Source organism: Pseudonaja textilis, chromosome 2, assembly GCF_049901715.1.
Source record: "Pseudonaja textilis isolate UNSWEBS1 chromosome 2, rPseTex1.2, whole genome shotgun sequence".
NCBI classification, from domain to species: domain Eukaryota; kingdom Metazoa; phylum Chordata; class Lepidosauria; order Squamata; family Elapidae; genus Pseudonaja; species Pseudonaja textilis.
Window position 1 is genome coordinate 4,634,499 of NC_141991.1, and position 20,252 is coordinate 4,654,750.

The window sequence follows — 20,252 nt, forward strand, 5'->3', positions numbered from 1 at the left end:
GAGAATGGTGAAGAGAGCAAAGAAAGTGGGGGGTCCCCCGCAGGGCCTGCCCGAATCCCCCTTGAGCTCCAGCGCCCCAGCACTGAAGGGATCCCCTCCCTCTCACTTTCAGTCTTCGCCCTGAACTCTCCCTCCTCCTTCAGGTGAAGTCACCAAGGACTCTGCCCGGAAACCGATGACGCCGGAGCAGGGGGAATTCCCATTGGTGCTTCCGCTCGCTCTGCCCCCCCCCCCACAGCTTAAAAGTCCGAGAAAACCGCTTCCTCCCCCTCGACACATATTCCTCTGCACACGCGCACACACACATACAGAGAGAGAGAGAGAGAGAGAGAGAGAGGTGGGTGCTAATTTCATGGGTAGATTCTGCCGTGGGAAGAGCCGCTGCACTGGATGACAAGGGGTCCTCCACTTCCCGCTCCTTTCCTTGGAGAACTTCGACAAGGGTTAGACTAGATGGCCTCCAGGATCCCTCCCAACTCTATTAATCTGCTATCTGGCCACCATCTAAGAATCTATATACTTTTTTTCAGATTGCTGGGGATCATATGCTGACTTTGTAACCTGCTCAGAGAGTGTGGTAAATGTTGCTTACTGTCCCTGTCTTATTGTTTCTTTTTATTTTTCTTATAAGTATCCATCTCATGTATTCAAAACTATGTTTATTCGTATACCTGTATCTTGTAAGCAATTGACAAACAAATAAAAATAAATAAAAATAAATGATGGAGTGGTAGATAAGTCTAAGTGGAATTGCTGTTGCTATGTAGTTTCTCCCGACCATTGATCCTTTTAGGAGAAGATGACCATTCGGAGCAAAACTCTTTCCACATTCCATGCATGGTATTTTATTTTATTTTAGTATATGTTTTATTTTTATTCATACACATTTTGAATACAGTGTATTGTTAGGGCATATCATTTAGGAAAAAGCAAAAGAAAAAAACAAACAAATATCAACATAGTAACATAGTAACAATAATGATAGTGTAACAATTTTAACTGAATTTCTTGTATTAGCTTATTTATACTTCTGTTAATTATATCAATATGTTTCTAACTGTCAACCCTCTTTGTATTTAATTCCTACATAACAACAATCCTTCACCTAATTTCTAATGGGAAATAAGATGTCATCTATGAGCAAAGGTCTTTCCACATTACATGCATTTATATGGCTTCTTTCGTGTGGATCATATTATGGGAAATAAGTTTATATCTATGAGCAAAGGACTTTCCACATTCCATGCATTTAAATGGTTTCTCTCCTGAGTGGATCTTTGTGTGTTGTCTGAGTCCATTGCTATGAGCAAAGGTCTTTCCACACTCCATGCATTTAAATGGTTTCTCCCCTGTGTGGATCATCTTATGGGAAATATAATGACCTTTTTGAGCAAATGTCTTTCTACACTCCATGCATTTATATGGTTTCTCCACTGCGTGGATCATTTTGTGGGTTCTAAGGCTACTGCTCTGAGTAAAGGTCTTTCCACACTCCATGCATTTATACGGCTTCTCTCCTGTGTGGATCTTTTTGTGCCTTTTAAGATCATTGCCCTGAGTAAAGGTCTTTTCACACACCATGCATTTATACGGCTTCTCTCCTGTGTGTATCATATTATGGAGAATAAGATGACTACTTTGAGCAAAGGTTTTTCCACATTCCATGCATTTAAACGGTTTGTCTCCCGAGTGGATCTTTTTGTGCCTTTTAAGATTACTGTCCTGAGCAAAGGTCTTTCCACACTCCATGCATTTAAATGGTTTCTCTCCTGTATGGAGCTTTTTGTGGCTTTTAAGGCTACTGTTCTGAGTAAAGGTCTTTCCGCACTCTGTGCATTCATACAATTTCTCCCCTGTGTGGATCTTTTTGTGCCTTTTAAGATCATTGTCCTGAGTAAAGGTCTTTCCACATTCCATGCATTTATATGGTTTCTCCCCTGTGTGGATCCTATTATGGACAGTAAGTGTATTGCCATGAGCAAAGGTCTTTCCACACTCCATACATTTGTAGAGCTTTTCCCCCATGTGGCTCCTTTCATGGGAACTAAATTCCCAGCTTGTTCTAAAACATTTTCCACATTCCGAACATTTATAAGGCTTCTCTTTTGTGTCAATTGCTTTTTGAGATGTAAGGAAGTTATTCCCAAGAGAAAGAACAAATGTTCCATTGCGATTTTGTACGTTGTGTCTTCTTATAGCATCTTCTCTTTTGTTTTGGGTTAAATAGTGTTCACTTACTTGTACTTTACCTTTGAATAGCTTCACACTTTTTCCAGTATATTTTTTCCTTATTTTCTCTTGCTGGGCAAGAAAGTCATGCATTGGAGCCTCACTGGAAGATGAGCTTTCTTGGTTGCAATTCTTTGACTGGTTTCTCTCATGGCTTTCAAATTCCATTCGAATTCCAAACTTCTCTGTTCCATCTTTAGCATTGATCACTTGGAACAATTCATAGGAATCTTGATTCTCCTGCCCAATATTACCTTCAAAGCAAAAGGGAAATGAAAATGATAACAAGGCCTATAATAAAGAAAAAACATATTTAATTATACATATATTAACTGCAGCTAGAATTGTATTTGCTGAAAATTCAAAAAATGAAAAGGTTCCAATGGAGGAAAAGGTGATTAAGAAAATATTGGAACGTGCAGAAATGAGATTAACATTGGCAATTAGAGAACAAGAAGAAATTGAATACTATATGATATGGGATTTATTTTATAAATGGTTGGAATATAAAGTGTAGAAATTAAATAATATTGTTATAATGATATATAATGTTGAATAGGTCGTAATATGAATGTAAACTTAGTAAGAAATGTATACAAAATATTAATATGTGTACAAGATATATGTACCCAATCGACACACTGTGTAACTGAAAGATGGATTTGGTTTTTTAAAAATAAAAATAAGAAAATGATAACAAGGTTAGAGAAAAAGATCAAAGTGTAGAAAGTCAAGTGAATTTCTTTCTGAATTTCTCAGAAAACATCATTAGGTTGTATCGGGGGTGGGATTCTACCAGTTCTGTCCACCTCTATAGAACCGATAGTTCTGTTCTTCAAAATATTCTTTGGGTACTTTAATTGGTATTGTCTGAAATACTGTATAATAGACATTTTAATCATGGCAATCCTACCTAGTAATGAGAGTTCCAGTATACCCCATGTTTCTAAATCCTCCTTTACCTTTTGCAATAGTTTGTCATAATTATTTTCCTTTAGTGTTTTGCAATGTGCTGTCAGCCATATTCCCAAGTATTTAACTTTCTTTATCACTTGAAGTCCCACGACCTTTTCTAATTCTAACTTCTGTTTTCCTGTTAGATTTGTAGTCATTAATTTCATTTTCTATTAATTTTTAATCGTGCAACTACTCCAAATTGTTCTAATTTATTCATCAATTTTTGTCCTCTTTTAATTGACTCTTCAATAAAAAAAATCATATCGTCTGCAAACGCTTACAGCTTATATTCTTCTTTCTTAACCTTTAATCCTTTTATGTCTGGATTTTGTCTAATATGTTAGTAATGTTTCCAATGATAATATGAAGAGCAGGGGTGAGAGCGGGCAACTCTGTCTGAATCATTTCTCTATTTTAATTGGGCCGTATATTCCCCATTTATCGTGATGTTCGCCTGTTGTGTATCATAAATAGTAGTCATAATATTTTTGAATTTAGTGCCTAAGTTCATATTATAAATTCTTTGGATTAAAAACTGCCAATTCAGGTTATCAAAGGCCTTTTGTGCATCTAAAAACATAAGGGCTATTTGTTTTTCGGGATGAGCTTCATAAAATTCCAGGACATCTAGTACTATTCTTAAATTATGTCTGATTTGTCTGTTTGGGAGAAATCCATTTTGGTCTTGATGAATAAAATCATTCAAAATGCTTTTTAATCTGTTTGCAACAATAGAAGCAAATATTTTATAATCCGTATTTAACAAGGAAATTGGCTTATCGCTTTGTATCTATCGGGGGTCCAAATCTTCCTTTGGGATCAGCGAAATCAATGCGCCCCTCCATGAGTCCGGCATTCTGGCTGCCCATAAGATATCATTAAAAACTTCCACCATAAGGGGTCCTATTAGTTCACCTATTGCCTTATATAATTCCCCTGGGATCCCATCTGGCTCCAGAGCTTTACCATTTTTCTGGTTCTCAATTGTTGTTTTCAATTCAGACCAAGTAATATCTTTGTTTAATAATTCTTTCATCTCTTCCCCAATTACTTTTTCTTTCATTTTATCTAAATAGTTTCTTATTCTATCCTCATTGACCTCTTCCGGGAGTTTGGAAGAGTAGCAGACAGAGAGCATACATAGAACATGTTCTATGTCTGCTGTTGTTTTGGCTCACCTGCCCGCCCAGGCTCTTATATGACCTTTATTTCCTGCTTTTTCAACTGCAGCTGCTTTGCGCGACACAGCTGTGAGTGAAAAAGCAGGAAAAAAGGGATTTTCCAACAACTGCGTACTTGCACGCAGCGCTGCTCAGCTGTCTGGGCAGTTCAGCAGGTCATAAATTGCACTCGTGCATGCGCATGCAACACAGATCGCCAGAACAGGCAGTTATACCGGTCGGATCCCGTCCCTGGGTTGTATGTTTGCATGCCTACAGTGGTGTGATGATTTCTATATTTGTGAGTCATGAAAGCTTTGAAAATATCTACAACAACGTCTCTTATTTTACAATTATCTCTATATATGCAAATCTCGCTCAGAGTCAGTTTTGAGTTAAGGAATAATCAGGGGAAACATCCAAGGAGGAATTAGGAGAAAATTTAAGATTTATTGGGGTGGGTTAATTTCAGCAGAGACTTGTGAGAAATGAAACAATTTTGAAACAAGCTCCTTCTTCCCAGGTGTATCTTGGAGCAGCTGTTCCACGGTGTCCATCTGGCAGGTGGGATCCCCACTCGGCCTGTTCCTTGATCCCAGCAATCATATTTTGGAGATAAATTCCTTGCTTGAAGCTGCCCATTGCCTTGTAAACGCTCTTCACGCTGAGACTGGAAAGGTTGGGATGCTTCAATGGCTATTTCATTGCCCCAAAGTCCGATCCACTTGCAAGGGCTCTTTGTCTGGATCTGGTACAGGTGTCAGTTCACAGAGAACAGAGGCCTAAAGTACTTTAGTGCAAGATCGTGAGACCAGTAGTGCAAGAACTCAGGCTACTAATTTCGCGTAATCTCGCACTGCAGTACTTTAGGCCTGTGTTCCTTTAAGGACTGAGGACTGCACGAGATCCAGGGCAAAAATCTTTGAAAATGAAGAGGCCTTCCCTCTCTTTGCAAGGCATATAGCCCTGGATCTCATGTAGGCCTTGGTTAGCTGAGAACAGAGGCCTAAAGCAATGTAGTGCAAGATCACATGAGATCAATAGTGCTAGATTTCCCACTAGTGATCTCACGTGTCTCTCAATACTTTAAGCCTCTTTTTTCTGCCAATGCACCAAAGTAGGCAAAGGAACCAATGGCTCACCACATCATTGCAATGTACCATATTTTTTGGACTATAAGACACACTGGACTATGAAGACACACCTAGGTTTAGAGAAGGAATACAAGGAAAAAAGTTTTGGCCTCCGCACATCCCATTTTTGCCCTCCCCGGTGTCCAGGTGCACTCTGCACGAAAAACAGGTTCATTTTTGACCTTCCAAACTCTGCACGTCCTGTTTTTTCCCTCCCCAGAATCCAGAAGCACTCTGCAGGCCAAAAATGGGCCCAATTTTGGGCCCCCAAATCCTCTGTGCATCCCATTATCAGCCTCCCCAATGTTGGTAAGGCCAAAAGTAGGCCCGTTTTTGGCCTGCAGAGTGCTTCTGGATCCCAGGGAGGGTGAAAATGGGATGCGCGGAGGGTTTGGGAGGCCAAAAACAGGCCTGTATTCCCTCTATAAGGCGCACAGACATTTCCACTTTTGGGGGGGAGGGGGGGAAGTGCGTTTTATAGTCTAAAAAATACGGTAAGTCTCAGCTGGGTCGGGTGGGAGGATAGGTAGGGTGAATGTTGTAGAGTCTCTACTGTTATTTGTAAGTGTGAATGATGTCCGTAGTACTGCAACACTCATAATTTTGGGACTTGGTCTCAAGTACTTGGGGGAGGGCTGGTCGTAACTTGGAATGGTCGCTACTGAACTGTCATAAATCAGGGATTACCTGAATCCTAGGATCCTCTGAGTCACCCTGCATGAGGATCCATTGTTCTTGGATTGGATTGGATGATGTGTCATCTTTGGAAGCCATGTTAGCATCTGAAGCTTCCACGCTGCCATTCTTGAGCATGGGAAGATGGGAGGGGGGAAATTTCATGCAGCTTATGTAGTTAGACATAATGGCATTCTTCATTCCAGTCAAGGTCATGTTCTTCCTGCATCTGGTTCAGGAGGAGTAGAGGGGACATCTCAAGTTGGGACAGATGGTGATTGGGGAATGTGATGTAATGATGGGGGCAAGGGGTGGATTTGTAAGTTTTTACTGATTGGAGGGAAACCTGGAACTTTCATATTCTATACTACTCTAATAAAAGAAACTTTGAGAACATGTCTGTCTTGGAGTTTTTTGATTGGAGTTGAGTTTTTCTTGAAACTCTGACAGAATGTTCTTCCATGGGCTGAGTGTGAAAGTTCTGTTCTCACACAATTTAGAGGTTTCAGAGGAAAAATGACAACACATAAAGTCACATGACCTCCAGAGGTCACATAAAAATACAACTCATTCTTTTCAGCTGCCACAGATACATTCAAATAGAAATGGAAAAATACAGATAAGAAATGGCACACAAAGCATCTAAGCAAAGAGACATTGACTCTTTCCTTCCTTGGAGCACCACAAGGCCAGATCCTTTCCTTCTCCCACCCAGGAGTGTGGTAATATATTTTATTCTGCAAGTCCTCGTATAGCTTTGCATAAGATCTGGGGACTTCACAAACGCTCCTCATGGGGGCAGTAGTGCTTTTATGATGGACGTTTGGTCCTGTTGTGATCTGCAAGCTCAGAGACCAGGTATATCGGTGAGAGTTCACAGTACCCAGCCGAGCCATTCCCATGAGACCTTTGGTGCCTGGATATTCTCACGGGACTTTCCGCAGTCTATTATCAGCCCTGCTGAGGTTGAGGTCATTGTTTTGATTTTGTACTTGCATTTTCTTAAATAAATACTGCTACCCGAGTTCTCTCGGGGCTGGCATTTGCTCAGACGTTTCCCTGCGTCTCATTTTTCAAATGCCAGACCACCACACAGGAGACAATATCTGATTAATGCTTCTTTAATGAAAAACAAACTATAATCTCTCTTCTTGATTTGGGACTAGAAAACTCTTACCCAAAGAGACCACATTCCTATGGTTTTCAAGCATGACTTCCGAATGCAGCGCTTTCTGGTCAGGATCCAGCTGAGACCATTCCTCCTCAGAGAAATACACAGCCACGTCCTTGAAGGACACAAGACCCTCCTGGACACGGAAAAAAGAACAAAAGAGGAAGATTTGCAAGATCTGTTCATCTTAATCATTGATTTAGACAAGAGGATAGAAGGGGAACTCATCAAATTTGCAGAGAAGACCAAATTGATAGGAATACCAACACTCCAGAAGATAAGCTCGAGATACAGAAGGATCGACAGTTTGGGCCCCACCTAACAAAACAAAATCAACAGTGAGAAATGTAAGGTTCTACATTAAGGAAAGAAAAACCAAATGCGCTGGCCTAGAACAGGTGATACCTGGCTCAACAGTTGAAAGTGCAACGGGGATCTTGGAGTCCTAGTGGACAACCACTTAAATGTGAGTCAGCATTATGCTACAGTTGCAAAAAATACCCCCAATATAATCTCCTAATCAAGGCGCAAATCAGAAGATTGGAAATTATTTTGTAGGCCAAAGTACCATGATTACATGCTCAACATGGCAACTCCTTTTGGATTTTAATAGTCTGCTTTATTTTTTAATACGATTTCCTTATACTTGAACTACAGGTTATAAATAAGGCTTTTTAAAAATGGTAATGTGGCTACGTATTCATTAATTGTTCATTAGCCTTTCACAATTCCAAGTCAAAAAATTACAAAAAAAGAAAAGGGTGACTAGCAGTTCCTGCCACTGTGGTAAATTTATTCCAATTTCTTCAAGAACTTTTAAAAAAAAATTTCTTGTAAACCCCAAGTTGGAGAAGTATCTAGCAGAACAAGATAACTAGAGGAAGCTATGCTGGCTGACAGCAACTGGAACCTGCTATTCTGCTCTCCATGTTGTGGAAGAACCCAAAAATAATCCAGGCCAAACAAGGGGGGGAAACAGAAGGAGAGAGCGCTCTGCACACCCACTTCACTTCCTGAAGGGAGAATACAAATCTAGTATCCTTTCCCTTTCTTACTTGATTTGAAGGTTCAACTGCCGTTTGATCTTCCTCATAAAAACTAGAAAACTTCATTCTTTGTTTCTCTGTAAGGAATAAATAATTTCAAAATGCATAATTAAAAAAATAGGAGGTATTTTATAAAAGAGAAGAGGGAAGGGAAGAAAGAAGGGTAATTGGAGGATCTTCCATTACCTCCTGAGGTGTCCTGACTTGGATCTTCCCAAGGGATCCTCCTGAAAAATAGCTCCTCAGTGGGATTTGATGGGTTCTTCTTTCCCTCAGGATCTCTGATCTCCACAGTGCAGAACTTCAAATAGGAGGAGGAAAGGAAGAAGTAGAATTAATGTATGTCACACAACATAAAGTGGATTCTTATATTCAGAACACAACCTCAAAGCCCTCAATAACCATCTGTGTGGCTGGGTGAGAAAACAATGGAACAATGTCCTACAAGAACTGGAGAATCGCCTCATATTATGAACATGGAAGAAGTTTGGGAAGGAGGGATGAAGCATTCAAGCACTCCCTCTATTTATTCCCTTACGAACTCCCTAAAGTCTCCCACCTGACACTGGAGATGCTTCTTCTGCTCCTCCGCCTGGCTCAGGAGGAAGCCTTCCACCAGGGCCACTGCCTGCGAACTGCTCTCTGCTCCACACTCCCTCACCCAGCCCTCCATCTCTGGGGGCAGGAGAGCCAGAAGCCGTTCCAGAACCACCAGGTCCAGCATCTGGGCTTTGCTGTGCTTTCCTGGGCTCAGCCATCGCCTGCACAAGTCATGGAGTTGGCTGCAAAGGTCTCGGGGACCCTCAGCCTCCTGGTATTGGATGGAGGTCCAGGGTGGAACTTCTGAACTGAGGATGATTCCCTCCTGCAGGATCTTCTGCCCAGTTCTGGTCCAGCTCTTCCCACAGCTCTCAGGCTGAAGAGCTGCAGGGCCTTTTCCGCTCCCCTCCTTGGCCAAAGGGGGTGTCTCCATCATTCTTCTCTCCCGCAGAACAGCTCCAAAGGGCTCCAGGGACTTTGTGGGTCTCCAGGAGCCTCTTCCTTCACGGGACCATTTCTGGGGTCGCAGGACAGATCCCTGCTGGTCCTTCCTTTTTTCTTTCCTTCCTTCCTTCCTTCTTTCCTTCCCCCTCTGAGGAAATCCTGGCTTTGAAAGGCTGCCAAGGGCTCCGAGGTTCCGGATCTGGGAAGGAGAGAAAAACTGATGCCCAGAATCAGAAAGGGGATTTAGCCCCTGGACCCGCTTCCCACAACCTGCCGGCAGCCCCAAGCAGCTCCTCCCAGCGTTGGGCCCAGACACCACCACCACCCCAGGAGCACCCCCGGGAAGGAGGCCGCTGGAGAGGGCACCCCTGCTTCTCTCCCCCTCTGGAGACAGGATCGGGCCCTCGGGGACCCCCGTACGAATTCTGCCTCCTCCTCCTCTGGATTCTATCCTGCTGGGTCTCCGCCAGCCCCGCCCTCCCCTCCCTCCCTCAGCATGGAGAGGGCGGCTGGAGAGCGTGGGACTGGGGAAGAATCCTGCCCGCACCCGGGGCCCGTCTGGCTGTCCCCCCCGCCAGACTCTCCTGCAGCCAGAGCGAGTGCGGCGCCCTAGAGGCAAGGCCCAGTGGCTTCTTCTGGGAAGGCAGCCGTCCAGTGGACCAATGGGGAAGTGCCTGGAGTTCCCTTTCCCTGGTGGACTTGGGGCAAAGGGTCCGATGGTAGAAAGGGCGGGAAAGAGGAGCGCCTGGGAGAGAGAAGGGAGAGGGCGGGGATTATGGGCTTGGGAGTAGCGGGAAAGGCTCCTTTCCATGGCTCCCTGTCAAGGACTGCAGAGGCGGCTCTTTCTCCGCCTTCCTCTACTTCCTGCCCAGGAACCGTCGGTTAAGACGGAGGGAAGAAGCCTCTCGGGGGGGATCCGAACTCGCCTCCCTCACTAATCACCGCCCTGAGGGCTGCGGAGAGATCGGAGGAGGCCTCGAAAGGGGGCAAAAAAAAACCAACCTGTCAGAAACGGCCGGGCAAGTCGGAAGACGAGGACGGGGAGCCTCTCTGGGGAAGCCAGCTAACTCCGGCCTGAAGCGGGGGGGAGGAAGGTGGGAGACCGGCAGGGACGCCCCAACCAGGAAAAGGATTGGGGTTTTTTTTGTGTGTGTGTTGATTTGTCTTTTTATTTCTTTAATTCAATAAATAACAGCTGCCTTTCCCAAACGATTCGCCTCTGGTGGCCGCGGAAAGAGACCCTGAAGGAAAAGAAAAGCAGTTCCCGAATGGAGGGGAAGCTGAAAGCGATGGCTAGTCCGGGAATTTTACCTCATAACGAGGCTCCTCCATTGGGAAGCGAAAGGCGGGAGGAGGGGGGGGGAGGGCGTCGCTTCGCTGGCTGGAGAAAAAGCGGAATTGCAAAACTAAGAAAGAGAAATGGAGGGAAACTACGGTGAGGGGGAAAAGCCGTCTCCGCGTAGGGCTTGCCACGCCCACCCAGTCACATGGCCACACCCACTAGGCCACGCCCACAGAACCGGTAAGGAAGAAAAAAATCCCACCCCGGCTGTCCAGAAACCGCAGCCGCTGCGTCCCAGTTGTGGAAGCGGCACTCGGTCTTCGTCTGGGCCAGGAAATGGGCTGCGAGGAGGAGGAGGAAGAAAGCCGTCAAGAGGGACTCGGCTGAAGATTGATGGAAGGTGCCCCCCCTCCCCGAGGAAGGGAGGGGGAACTTTGGGGGGTCCCAGGGGGAGGGGAACATTCTTGGGGGTCTGGAAAGGGGGGAAAGAGGGGGCAGTTCCTGCTGTGCCCCACTCCCTCCTCCCAGGCAAGAGCTCAGTGGTCCGGCAGACCTTCCTTCTCTCGGCCGGGAACTTGGGGTCCTGGAGGGGCTTCTTTGTGCCCCCCCCCAAAGAGGTGCAGGAAGGATGGGGGGAGGGGCTTGTTAGGGATATACCCTAGCAGGATCTGCAGGGCAGTCAGGCAGTCAGGCAAAATATGTGTGAGATAAACGTTGTGTAGCTTACACTCAGTAAAAACAGATACAAGTGCTAATTAAATAGTTTTATTCCAGCAAGAGTTAAAGCATAGTCAAAACAGTCCATATATCATTCACTTAGTTCAGTCCGTCCAGGGATTATTCAGTTGCAAATTCCAGTGTCGAAAAAGAGAGGTCAGTACACTTACAAATATCAGTCCTTGCAGTAGAGAGATATGAATAACTCAAAAACTCCTCTCCTCCTTCAGCAACTCTTCAGTAGGGAAATACGCAGCTAACAAACCATGCACGTAATCCAATCCAGTAATTGTCAGTAATTGCCAGCAAACCGTCAGCATCTCGTCAGGGAATCGTCAGCAATCAATCAGGTTGTCTTGCTCCCTCTTATGGTGGTTTCACACCACACCCAAAATTACATGCTTTGCAGTTAAAGTGACACACACTTAAACTAACAATCATAGCTTATATATATTATTTTACCCAAACTACGTTAGGTGACCTATGTTATACCTAACAGGGCTGAAGGGACCACAAGAAACACTGTGGGCTGGAGGGTTTTTTTTTTCCAGATTTATATTTTTAATCTATACACTGTAATATAAATATATATATGGATGGATGGTATTTAGCTTTGTTCGGGTATTTTCCCAGGTCATTATGGTTGTGCTTTTAAAGTTGTAGCAACGTTTGGGCAGAATCTCATCTGCCATCATCAGGTTTCTGTATTGTGTTCGTCTGACGATGATGGCAGATGAGATTCTGCCCAAACGTTGCTACAACTTTAAAAGCACAACTATAATGACCTGGGAAAATACCCGAACAAAGCTGAATACCATACATGTAAGTACCATTGAAAACTTAGGAAAACACACACACACACACACACACACACACACACACACTTTAATATATTTCCTTTTCAGTCATAACCTGCAAGCCACCCAGAGTCCTGTTTTAGGGGAGATATCATAGAACAGAACAACAGAAGGGACCCGGAAGTCATCTAGTCCAACCCCTTCCTCAGGCACCTTATGCCTCCCTCGCTCTCTCCCTTGGAGGGAGGATATGGGGAGGAGAAACAATTAAGACATCTGGATGGATCCTTCTGGGGTCTCCCAATCCCTCCCTCCCCTCAACCCCCATTTTCTCTAGTTACCAACTTTTCCTCTCCCCCTAATCTTTGGCCCTTCTAGGATTTGGGGTAGATTCGGGGCTCTCTCCTTCCTCCCCAAAAATCAGCCCCACAAGACCATCTCAAAGGGAGGGTCTCCAACCCCTTTCACAAGAAGGATAGGTTTGGGAAGCCAATTGAGGGGAGAAACTCAGAACTCCCCCCCCCCTTCATCAATTCCCTCCTGTTGCTCCCCACACCTCCAGATCCTAACTGAGCAATGAAGGGGAGGGGGAAATCTTGGTCTCCTCCCCAAATTCAGAGCCCCCCACCCCCGGAAGGGATCGAGGCTCAAACCTTGCCTGACCTTCACAGCCTGAGGGGGGAAAAGTTTTTGAGGCTGTAAAAATTCTATTTTTCTTCCACTTTTGGTGGCGTTTGTGGATTCAGGAGTGAACCTAGCTCAGTTTCCCTCTTTCGCTTTCTTCCTCCTTCCTCTTTCCAGGCAACCAACTTTGGGGGCTCCAGATCCGGGTCTAATGCAGGGCCCGGAAGGTCCCACTCCTACCCAGTCATTGGTGGGGGTCAGCAAGGGGGGGTCCCACTGCGTCTTATCTCTGTTCGTCCGCCTTCCCTCGATCCACCTCCCCTCTACAGTTACAAGGAAGGGAAGACGACGATCCCTCTTCATCCCCTTGGGTGAAGTGGGGCAAGGGAAGGAGCCCCCACCAGCAGCATCAGGGAGCCCAGCAGAGCCCATGGATGTCGCCCCACAAGTGCCCCCAAAGAGAGAGGAGGAAGACGCGGAGGCTCCCGGCTGGGGGGGGGGGTTGTCTGGATTGGGGGGGAGGTGTTTTCCTCCAATTTCGGAATTAGGAGCGGGCAGGAGCAGAACAACCAATGGGAATCCTCCATTCAGCAGTGTCATCAGTCTCCGGGCAGAGTCTCCCTTGACTTCACCCGATGCAAGAGCTAGTTCGGTGCAGAGAAGCAGAGAAAGTGGGAACGGGGTCCCTTCAGTCTTGGGGGGGGAGAGTTGCAACTCAAGGGGTTCATGCCAGCCCTGGAAGGGAGCGTGGACTTCCTTTTCGTCCCCCCGCAATCTGGCGTGGAGTGGGGCTGTGTATTTCTCTGAGGAGGAATGGTCTCAGCTGGATCCTGACCAGAAAGCGCTGCATTCAGAAGTCATGCTTGAAAACCATAGGAACATGGTCTCTCTGGGTAAGACTTTTGTAGTCCCGAATCAAGAAGAGAGATTATAATTAGTTTTTTTTTAATTTAAAAACCTCTAATCAGATATTGTCTCCTGGAGGGGTGAAGGATCTGGCCTTGTGGTGCTCCAAGGAAGGAAAGAGTCAATGTCTCTTTGCTTAGATGCTTTCTGTGCCATTTCTTATCTCTATTTTTCCATTTCTATTTGAACTTATCTGTGGAGGCTGAAAAAAAAACAAGGTGTGCTTTTATGTGACCTCGAGGTTGTGTGAGAGGACTGTGTTGTCATTTGTCCTCTGAAACCTCCAAAATTGTATGAGAACAGAACTTTCGCGCTCAGCCCATGGAAGAGCATTCTCCCAATCCAATTCAAGAACAAAGGCCTCATGCATCCTAGGGTACAGGTAATCCCTGAGTTATGACAGTTCACTTAGCAACCATTCCATGTTATGTCCAGCCCTCCTCCAGTACTTGAGACCCAGTCCCCTCTTCATTTTCAAAGATTTTTGCCCTGGATCTTGTGAAGTCCTCAGTTCTTAAAAGAACACACACCTAAAGTACTGCACTGCGAGATCACACGAGATTAGTAGCCTAAGATCTTGCACTACTGGTCACGGGTGATCTCATATTAAAGTACTTTAGGCCTCCGTTCTCTGCAAACCAACACCTGTACCAGATCCAGCCAAAGATCCCTTGCAAGCCAATCAGACTTTGGGTAGCAAAAAATTATTATTATTATTATTATTATTATTATTATTATTATTATTATTATTATTATTATATATTTTTAAATTAAATTTTATTGGTTTTTAAAAACAAACATAAAACAAAACATAAAAACATCAACCTATCTTCCATAGGTGTACATACAGTGTGCCAGTTGGTTTACAAATTGTTTTGTGCTTCCATTTCCTAGTCTTCATTACATATAATCTCATATTGTCAATCAAAAATTAAATACCTTAGTATTATTAATCAATCATTTGGCTATACTTTTATTAATTCATGTTTTACAAGATAACCATAATTTGCTTAGTTTATTTTATAACAGTTCATATTATCATCCCTAATCTCTCCTAAAATCATTTTGTAGATATAATAAGAAGTACATGTTTATATATTTATTATTTTCTAAAAGTCTACATATTTCATTACTGTACTTTATTGTCTAACCATTGATAGAAAAGATCCCAAATTTTATAAAATTGTTTACCCTCTTGTTCTCTGATTTGAAACGTCAATCTACTCATTTCAGCACATTCCAATATTTTCTTAATGATTTACCATTACCTTCCTAATGGTATTTTCTCATTTTTCCAGTTTTTAGCAAATACAATCCTAGCTGCTGTTAATACATTTACAATCAGGTATTTCAACTCTTTACTATATATTTCAGGTAAAATTCCCAATAAAAATATCTCTGGTTTCAAGTCTGTATGTTTTTTTGTCATTTTTTCCAACCACATGTGGATTTTACTCCAGTATATTTTAGCAGCCACACAAGTCCACCACATATGGTAATATGAGCCAAGTGTATGATGACATTTCCAACATTTTTGGGATTTATTCTTGAACATTCTTGCTATTCTTGTCGGGGAAAATGCCACCTGTAAAACATCTTATACAAATTTTGTTTATATGCTGTTGACATTGTCATTCATGTAATCAGCTTCTCCAAGGTACACCAGGGAAGAAGGAGCTTCTTTCAAAATTGTTTCATTTCGCACAGGTCTCTGCTGAAATTAAGCCACCCCAATAAAACGTAAGTTTTCTCCTAATTCCTCCTTGGATATTTCTCTTGATTATTCCTTAACTCGAAACTGAGTGAGATTTGCATATACAGAGATAATTGTAAAGAAAGAGATGTTTTCTAGACATTTTCAAAGCTTTCATGACTCATGAATATAGCAATCATCTTGTCTATATAACACTACTATAGGCATGCAAACATGCAACCTAATGGAATTTCGGAGAAATTCAGAAGGAAATTCACTTGACATTTTACACTTTGATATTTTTCTCCAACATTGTTATCATTTTCATTTCCCTTTTGTTTTGAAGGTAATAATAGGCAGGAGAATCAAGATTCCTGTGAACTGTTCCAAGTGATCAATGCTAAAGGTGGAACGGATAAGTTTGGAATTCAAATGGAATTTGAAAGCCATGAGAGAAACCAGTCAAAGAATTGGAATCAGGAAAGCTCATCTTCCACTGATGCTCCGATGCAACACTTTCTTGCCCAAGAAGAGAAAATAAAGAAAAAATATATTGGAAAAAGTGTGAAGTTAATCAAAGCTAAAGTACAAGTAAATGAACACGACTTAACCCAAAACAAAGGAGAAGGTGCTATAAAAAGACACAACGGACGAAATTACAATGGAACATTCATTGCTTCTCTTGGGAATAACTTCCTTACATATCAAAAATTGATTGACACAAAAGAGAAGCCTTATAAATGTTTGGAATGTGGAAAATGTTTTAGGACAAGCAGGCAACTTACTTCCCATGAAAGGATCCACACAGGGGAGAAACCATTTAAATGCATAGAGTGTGGAAAGACCTTTGTTCGAAGAGGTCATCTTATTTCACATAAGATGATCCACACAGGAGAGAAACCATTTAAATGCATGGAGTGTGGAAAGCCCTTTGCTCAAAAACATAATCTTATTTCCCATAAGATGATCCACACACGGGAGAAGCCGTATAAATGCATGGAGTGTGGAAAGACCTTTGCTCTAAGAGGTCATCTTATTTCCCATAAGTTCATCCACCCAGGGGAGAAGCCATATAAATGCATGCAGTTTGGAAAGACCTTTGCTCTAAGCAGTAGACTTGCTGTCCACAAAAAGATCCATACAGGGGAGAAGCCATTTAAATGCATGGAGTGTGGAAAGACCTTTGCTCATGGCAATGAACTTAGAAGACATGAAAAGATCCACTCAGGAGAGAAGCCATCTAAATGTGCAGAATGTGGAAAGTCCTTTGCTCATAGATATAAACTTATTTCTCATAATATGATCCACACAAAAGAAGCCATATAAATTTATGGAATTTGGAAAGACCTTTGCTCGTAGATGAAATGTTATTTCCCATTAGAGATTAGGTGAAGAAATATTGTTATGTAGGAATTAAATACAAAGAGGGTTGACAATTAGAAACATGTTGATATAATTAACGGAAGTATAAATAAACTAATATAAGGAATTAGTTAAAACTATTTTGTTACACTATCATTATTGTTACTGGTATATATGTTGATATTTGTTTTTTTTCATTTTCATAAACGATATTCCCTGACAATATACTGTATTCAAAATGTTTATGAACAAAACATATACTCAAATAAAATAAAATGCATGGAATGTGGAAAGAGTTTTGCTCAGAATGGTCATCTTACTACTCATAAAAGGATCCATGCTTGGGAGAAACTATGTGCAATTCCACTTAGACTTATGTACCACTCCACAATGTTTTACCACACTCTCTGAGCAGTTTACAAAGTCAGATTATTGTCCCCAGCAATCTGAAAAAGTACACTGCTCAAAAAAATAAAGGGAACACTTAAACAACACAATGTAACTCCAAATCAATCAAACTGTCCACTTAGGTAGCAACACTGACAATCAATTTCACATGCTGTTGTGCAAATGGAATAGACAACAGGTGGAAAGCATAGTTAGCAAGACATCCCCAATAAAGGAGCGGTTCTGCAGGTGGTGACCACAAACCACTTCTCAGTTCCTATGCTTTCTGGCTGATGGTTTGGTCACTTTTGAATGCTGGTGGTGCTTTCACTAGTGGTAGCATGAGATGGAGTCTATAACCCACACAAGTGGCTCAGGTAGTACAGCTCATCCAGGATGGCACATCAATGCGAGCTGTGGCAAGGTTTGCTGTGTCTGTCAGTGTAGTGTCCAGAGCATGGAGGTGCTACAAGGAGACAGGCCAGTACATCAGGAGACGTGTAGGAGGGCAACAACCCAGCATCAGGACCGCTACCTCCACCTTTGTGCAAGGAGGGACAGGAGGAGCACTGCCAGAGCCCTGCAAAATTACCTCCAGCGGGCCACAAATGCGCATGTGGCTGCTCAAACGGTCAGAAACAGACTCCATGAGGGTGGTATGAGGGGCCAACATCCACAGGTGGGGGTTGTGCTTACAGCCCAACACTGTGCAAGACGTTTGGCATTTGCCAGAGAACACAAAGATTGGCAAATTTGCCACTGGCACTCTGTGCTCTTCATTAATGAAAGCAGGTTCACACTGAGTACATGTGACAGACGTGACAAAGTATGGAGATGCCGTGGAGACCGTTCTGCTGCCTGCAACATCCTCCAGCATGATTGGTTTGGCAGTGGATCAGTAATGGTGTGGGATGGCATTTCTTTAGGGGGCCGCACAGCCCTCCATGTGCTCACCAGAGGTAGCCTGACTGCCATTAGGTACCGAGATGAGATCCTCAGACCCCTTGTGAAACCATATGCTGGTGCAGTTGGCCCTGGGTTTCTCCTAATGCAAGACAATGCTAGACCTCATGTGGCCAGAGTGTGTCAGCAGTTCCTGCAAGATGAAGGCATTGATGCTATGGACTGGCCCGCCCATTCCCCAGACCTGAATCCAATTGAGCACATCTGGGACATCATGTCTCGCTCCATCCACCAACGCCACGTTGCGCCACAGACTGTCCAGGAGTTGGGGGATGCTTTAGTCCAGGTGTGGGAGGAGATCCCTCAGGAGACCATCCGCCACCTGATCAGGAGCATGCCCAGGTGTTGTAGGGAGGTCGTACAGGCACCTGGAGGCCACACACACTCCTGTGCCTCATTTTGACTTGTTTTAAGGACATTACATCAAAGTTGGATCAGCCTGTAGTGTTTTTTTCCACTTTAATTTTGAGTGTGACTCCAAATCCAGACCTCCAAGGGTTGCTAAATTTGATTTCCACTGCTAATTTTTGTGTGATTTTGTTGTCAGCACATTCAACTATGTAATGAACAAGGTATTTAATAAGAATATTTCATTCATTCAGATCTAGGATATCTTCTTTTTGTGTTCCTTTTATTTTTTTTTGAGCAGATTCTTAGACAGTTTGAGATGGTGGCCAGTTAGCAGATAGCAGATGAACATTTGGGAGGGATCCTGGAGGCCATCTAGTCCAACCCCTGTCCCGAGGAAAGGAGTGGGATGCGCAGTAGAAATGGCCCAAAATTTACTCTGGGATTTTCATCAGGGGCCACTTTGTAAGGAAAAAGGGGTGGGTGGGTCTTCTTGACCCATAGAAGGAAAGGGGAGATTGGAGGGGGGGGGACCAGAAGGAGCTGGTTCATCCAGACCATTTGGAGCAAGGGAGATGCGTTTCTCCCAAAGGGCCAATGGGGCCATTTAACCCGAAGGAGGAGATTTGGGGAGGAATTTCAGCCCCTCTTTTATTCACTTCTCCCTGGTGGCTCCGGATTCCTTTTGTGGCATGACTCGGAAAGATGGGAGGGTACAGCAGGAACCTCTGGAGGGCCATCACATCTTCCCTCCCTCCATTCTCTGATTTCACCTTCCTTCCTTCCTTCCTTTAATCCTGAATATTATGGGTCGTTATTGGTCATATTAAAAATCCTTTGTTGCTTAGAAGCTCTCTATATTTTCTGAGGTTCTCGCGGGTATTTGTATGTGGATCTTTGGTTGTTCGGGTTTTCTCCCGCGTAAGATTCGAAGTATTTAGGCAACGTTTCGATGAAGTCTCATTCATCATCTTCAGGCTTCTGTCTTTGGCTCTTGCTTCTCAGAGTGATGTGAGAAGACCCACCCCCACTAGCAGTTAAAAGGAAGAAGCAGCTGCAATCTCACATCACTCTGAGAAGCAAGAGCCAAAGACAGAAGCCTGAAGATGATGAATGAGACTTCATCGAAACGTTGCCTAGATACTTCGAATCTTACGCGGGAGAAAACCCAAACAACCAAAGATCCACATACAAATACCCGCGAGAACCTCAGAAAACACACACACACACACACACACACACACACACACACACACAGAGGATGTTGGTGATTTCAAGTCTGATTTTGTTAGCATCAAACCAGCCTGACCAAAACCAACCCTGATGATGCTAACAAAATCAGACTCGAAATCACCAACATCCTCTGCACTAGCAAACCACCCAAAAGCAACTTATCCAAAGAAGAACAAACTGCACTACTTAACCTGAAAGAAGACACCAGCATAATAATCCTACCAGCAGACAAGGGCAACGCGACAGTGGTAATGAACACATCTGACTACCAAACCAAGTTAACCAACCTACTCCAAGACCCCACATACAAACCCCTAAAGACAGACCCCACCACCTACCTAGAAAAAACTACCAAATCCAAAATAAAAGCCTCCCCCATCAGTGAAGAAATCCAGCAAGGAATCATACCCAGAGAAAAATCATCCAGATGCCCCAAGCTTTATGGTCTCCCCAAAATACACAAAGAAGGAACCCCACTCAGACCAATAGTCAGCTCCATAGGCTCACCTCTACAAAACCTGGCCAAATTTCTTGCCAAACAACTACAACCCTATGCAGAATCCATCAACTCACACGTAAGAAACT

General features: G+C 43.6%; 2 protein-coding genes across 2 annotated transcripts in view; one reads left to right on the plus strand and one right to left on the minus strand.

Moving 5' to 3' along the window:
* Positions 1-20,252, minus strand: part of LOC113450368 (uncharacterized) — a 51,407-nt gene that overhangs the window by 9,213 nt on the left and 21,942 nt on the right. Inside the window, exons 5-6 of the mRNA XM_087928470.1 lie at positions 11,826-11,835; positions 1,202-2,044 (exon numbers count right to left, since the gene is read on the minus strand). Coding sequence (XP_087784596.1) covers positions 1,202-2,044; positions 11,826-11,835 — 853 coding nt within the window. The remainder of the gene's footprint in view (positions 1-1,201; positions 2,045-11,825; positions 11,836-20,252) is intronic.
* Positions 13,570-17,179, plus strand: LOC148126597 (uncharacterized). Its single transcript, XM_087928420.1, has 2 exons — positions 13,570-13,668; positions 15,721-17,179. Exons 1-2 carry the CDS (start codon positions 13,635-13,637, stop codon positions 16,698-16,700), a joined length of 1,014 nt encoding a protein of 337 aa, XP_087784546.1. The 5' UTR covers positions 13,570-13,634; the 3' UTR covers positions 16,701-17,179.

Excerpts from the sequence above, each read along its gene's own strand:
- LOC148126597 (XM_087928420.1), top strand. The coding sequence starts at position 13,635 with ATGCTTGAAAACCATAGGAACATGGTCTCTCTGG. Across the intron at positions 13,669-15,720 it reads TAGGAACATGGTCTCTCTGG|GTAATAATAGGCAGGAGAAT; the intron begins GTAAGACTTTTG and ends TTTGTTTTGAAG.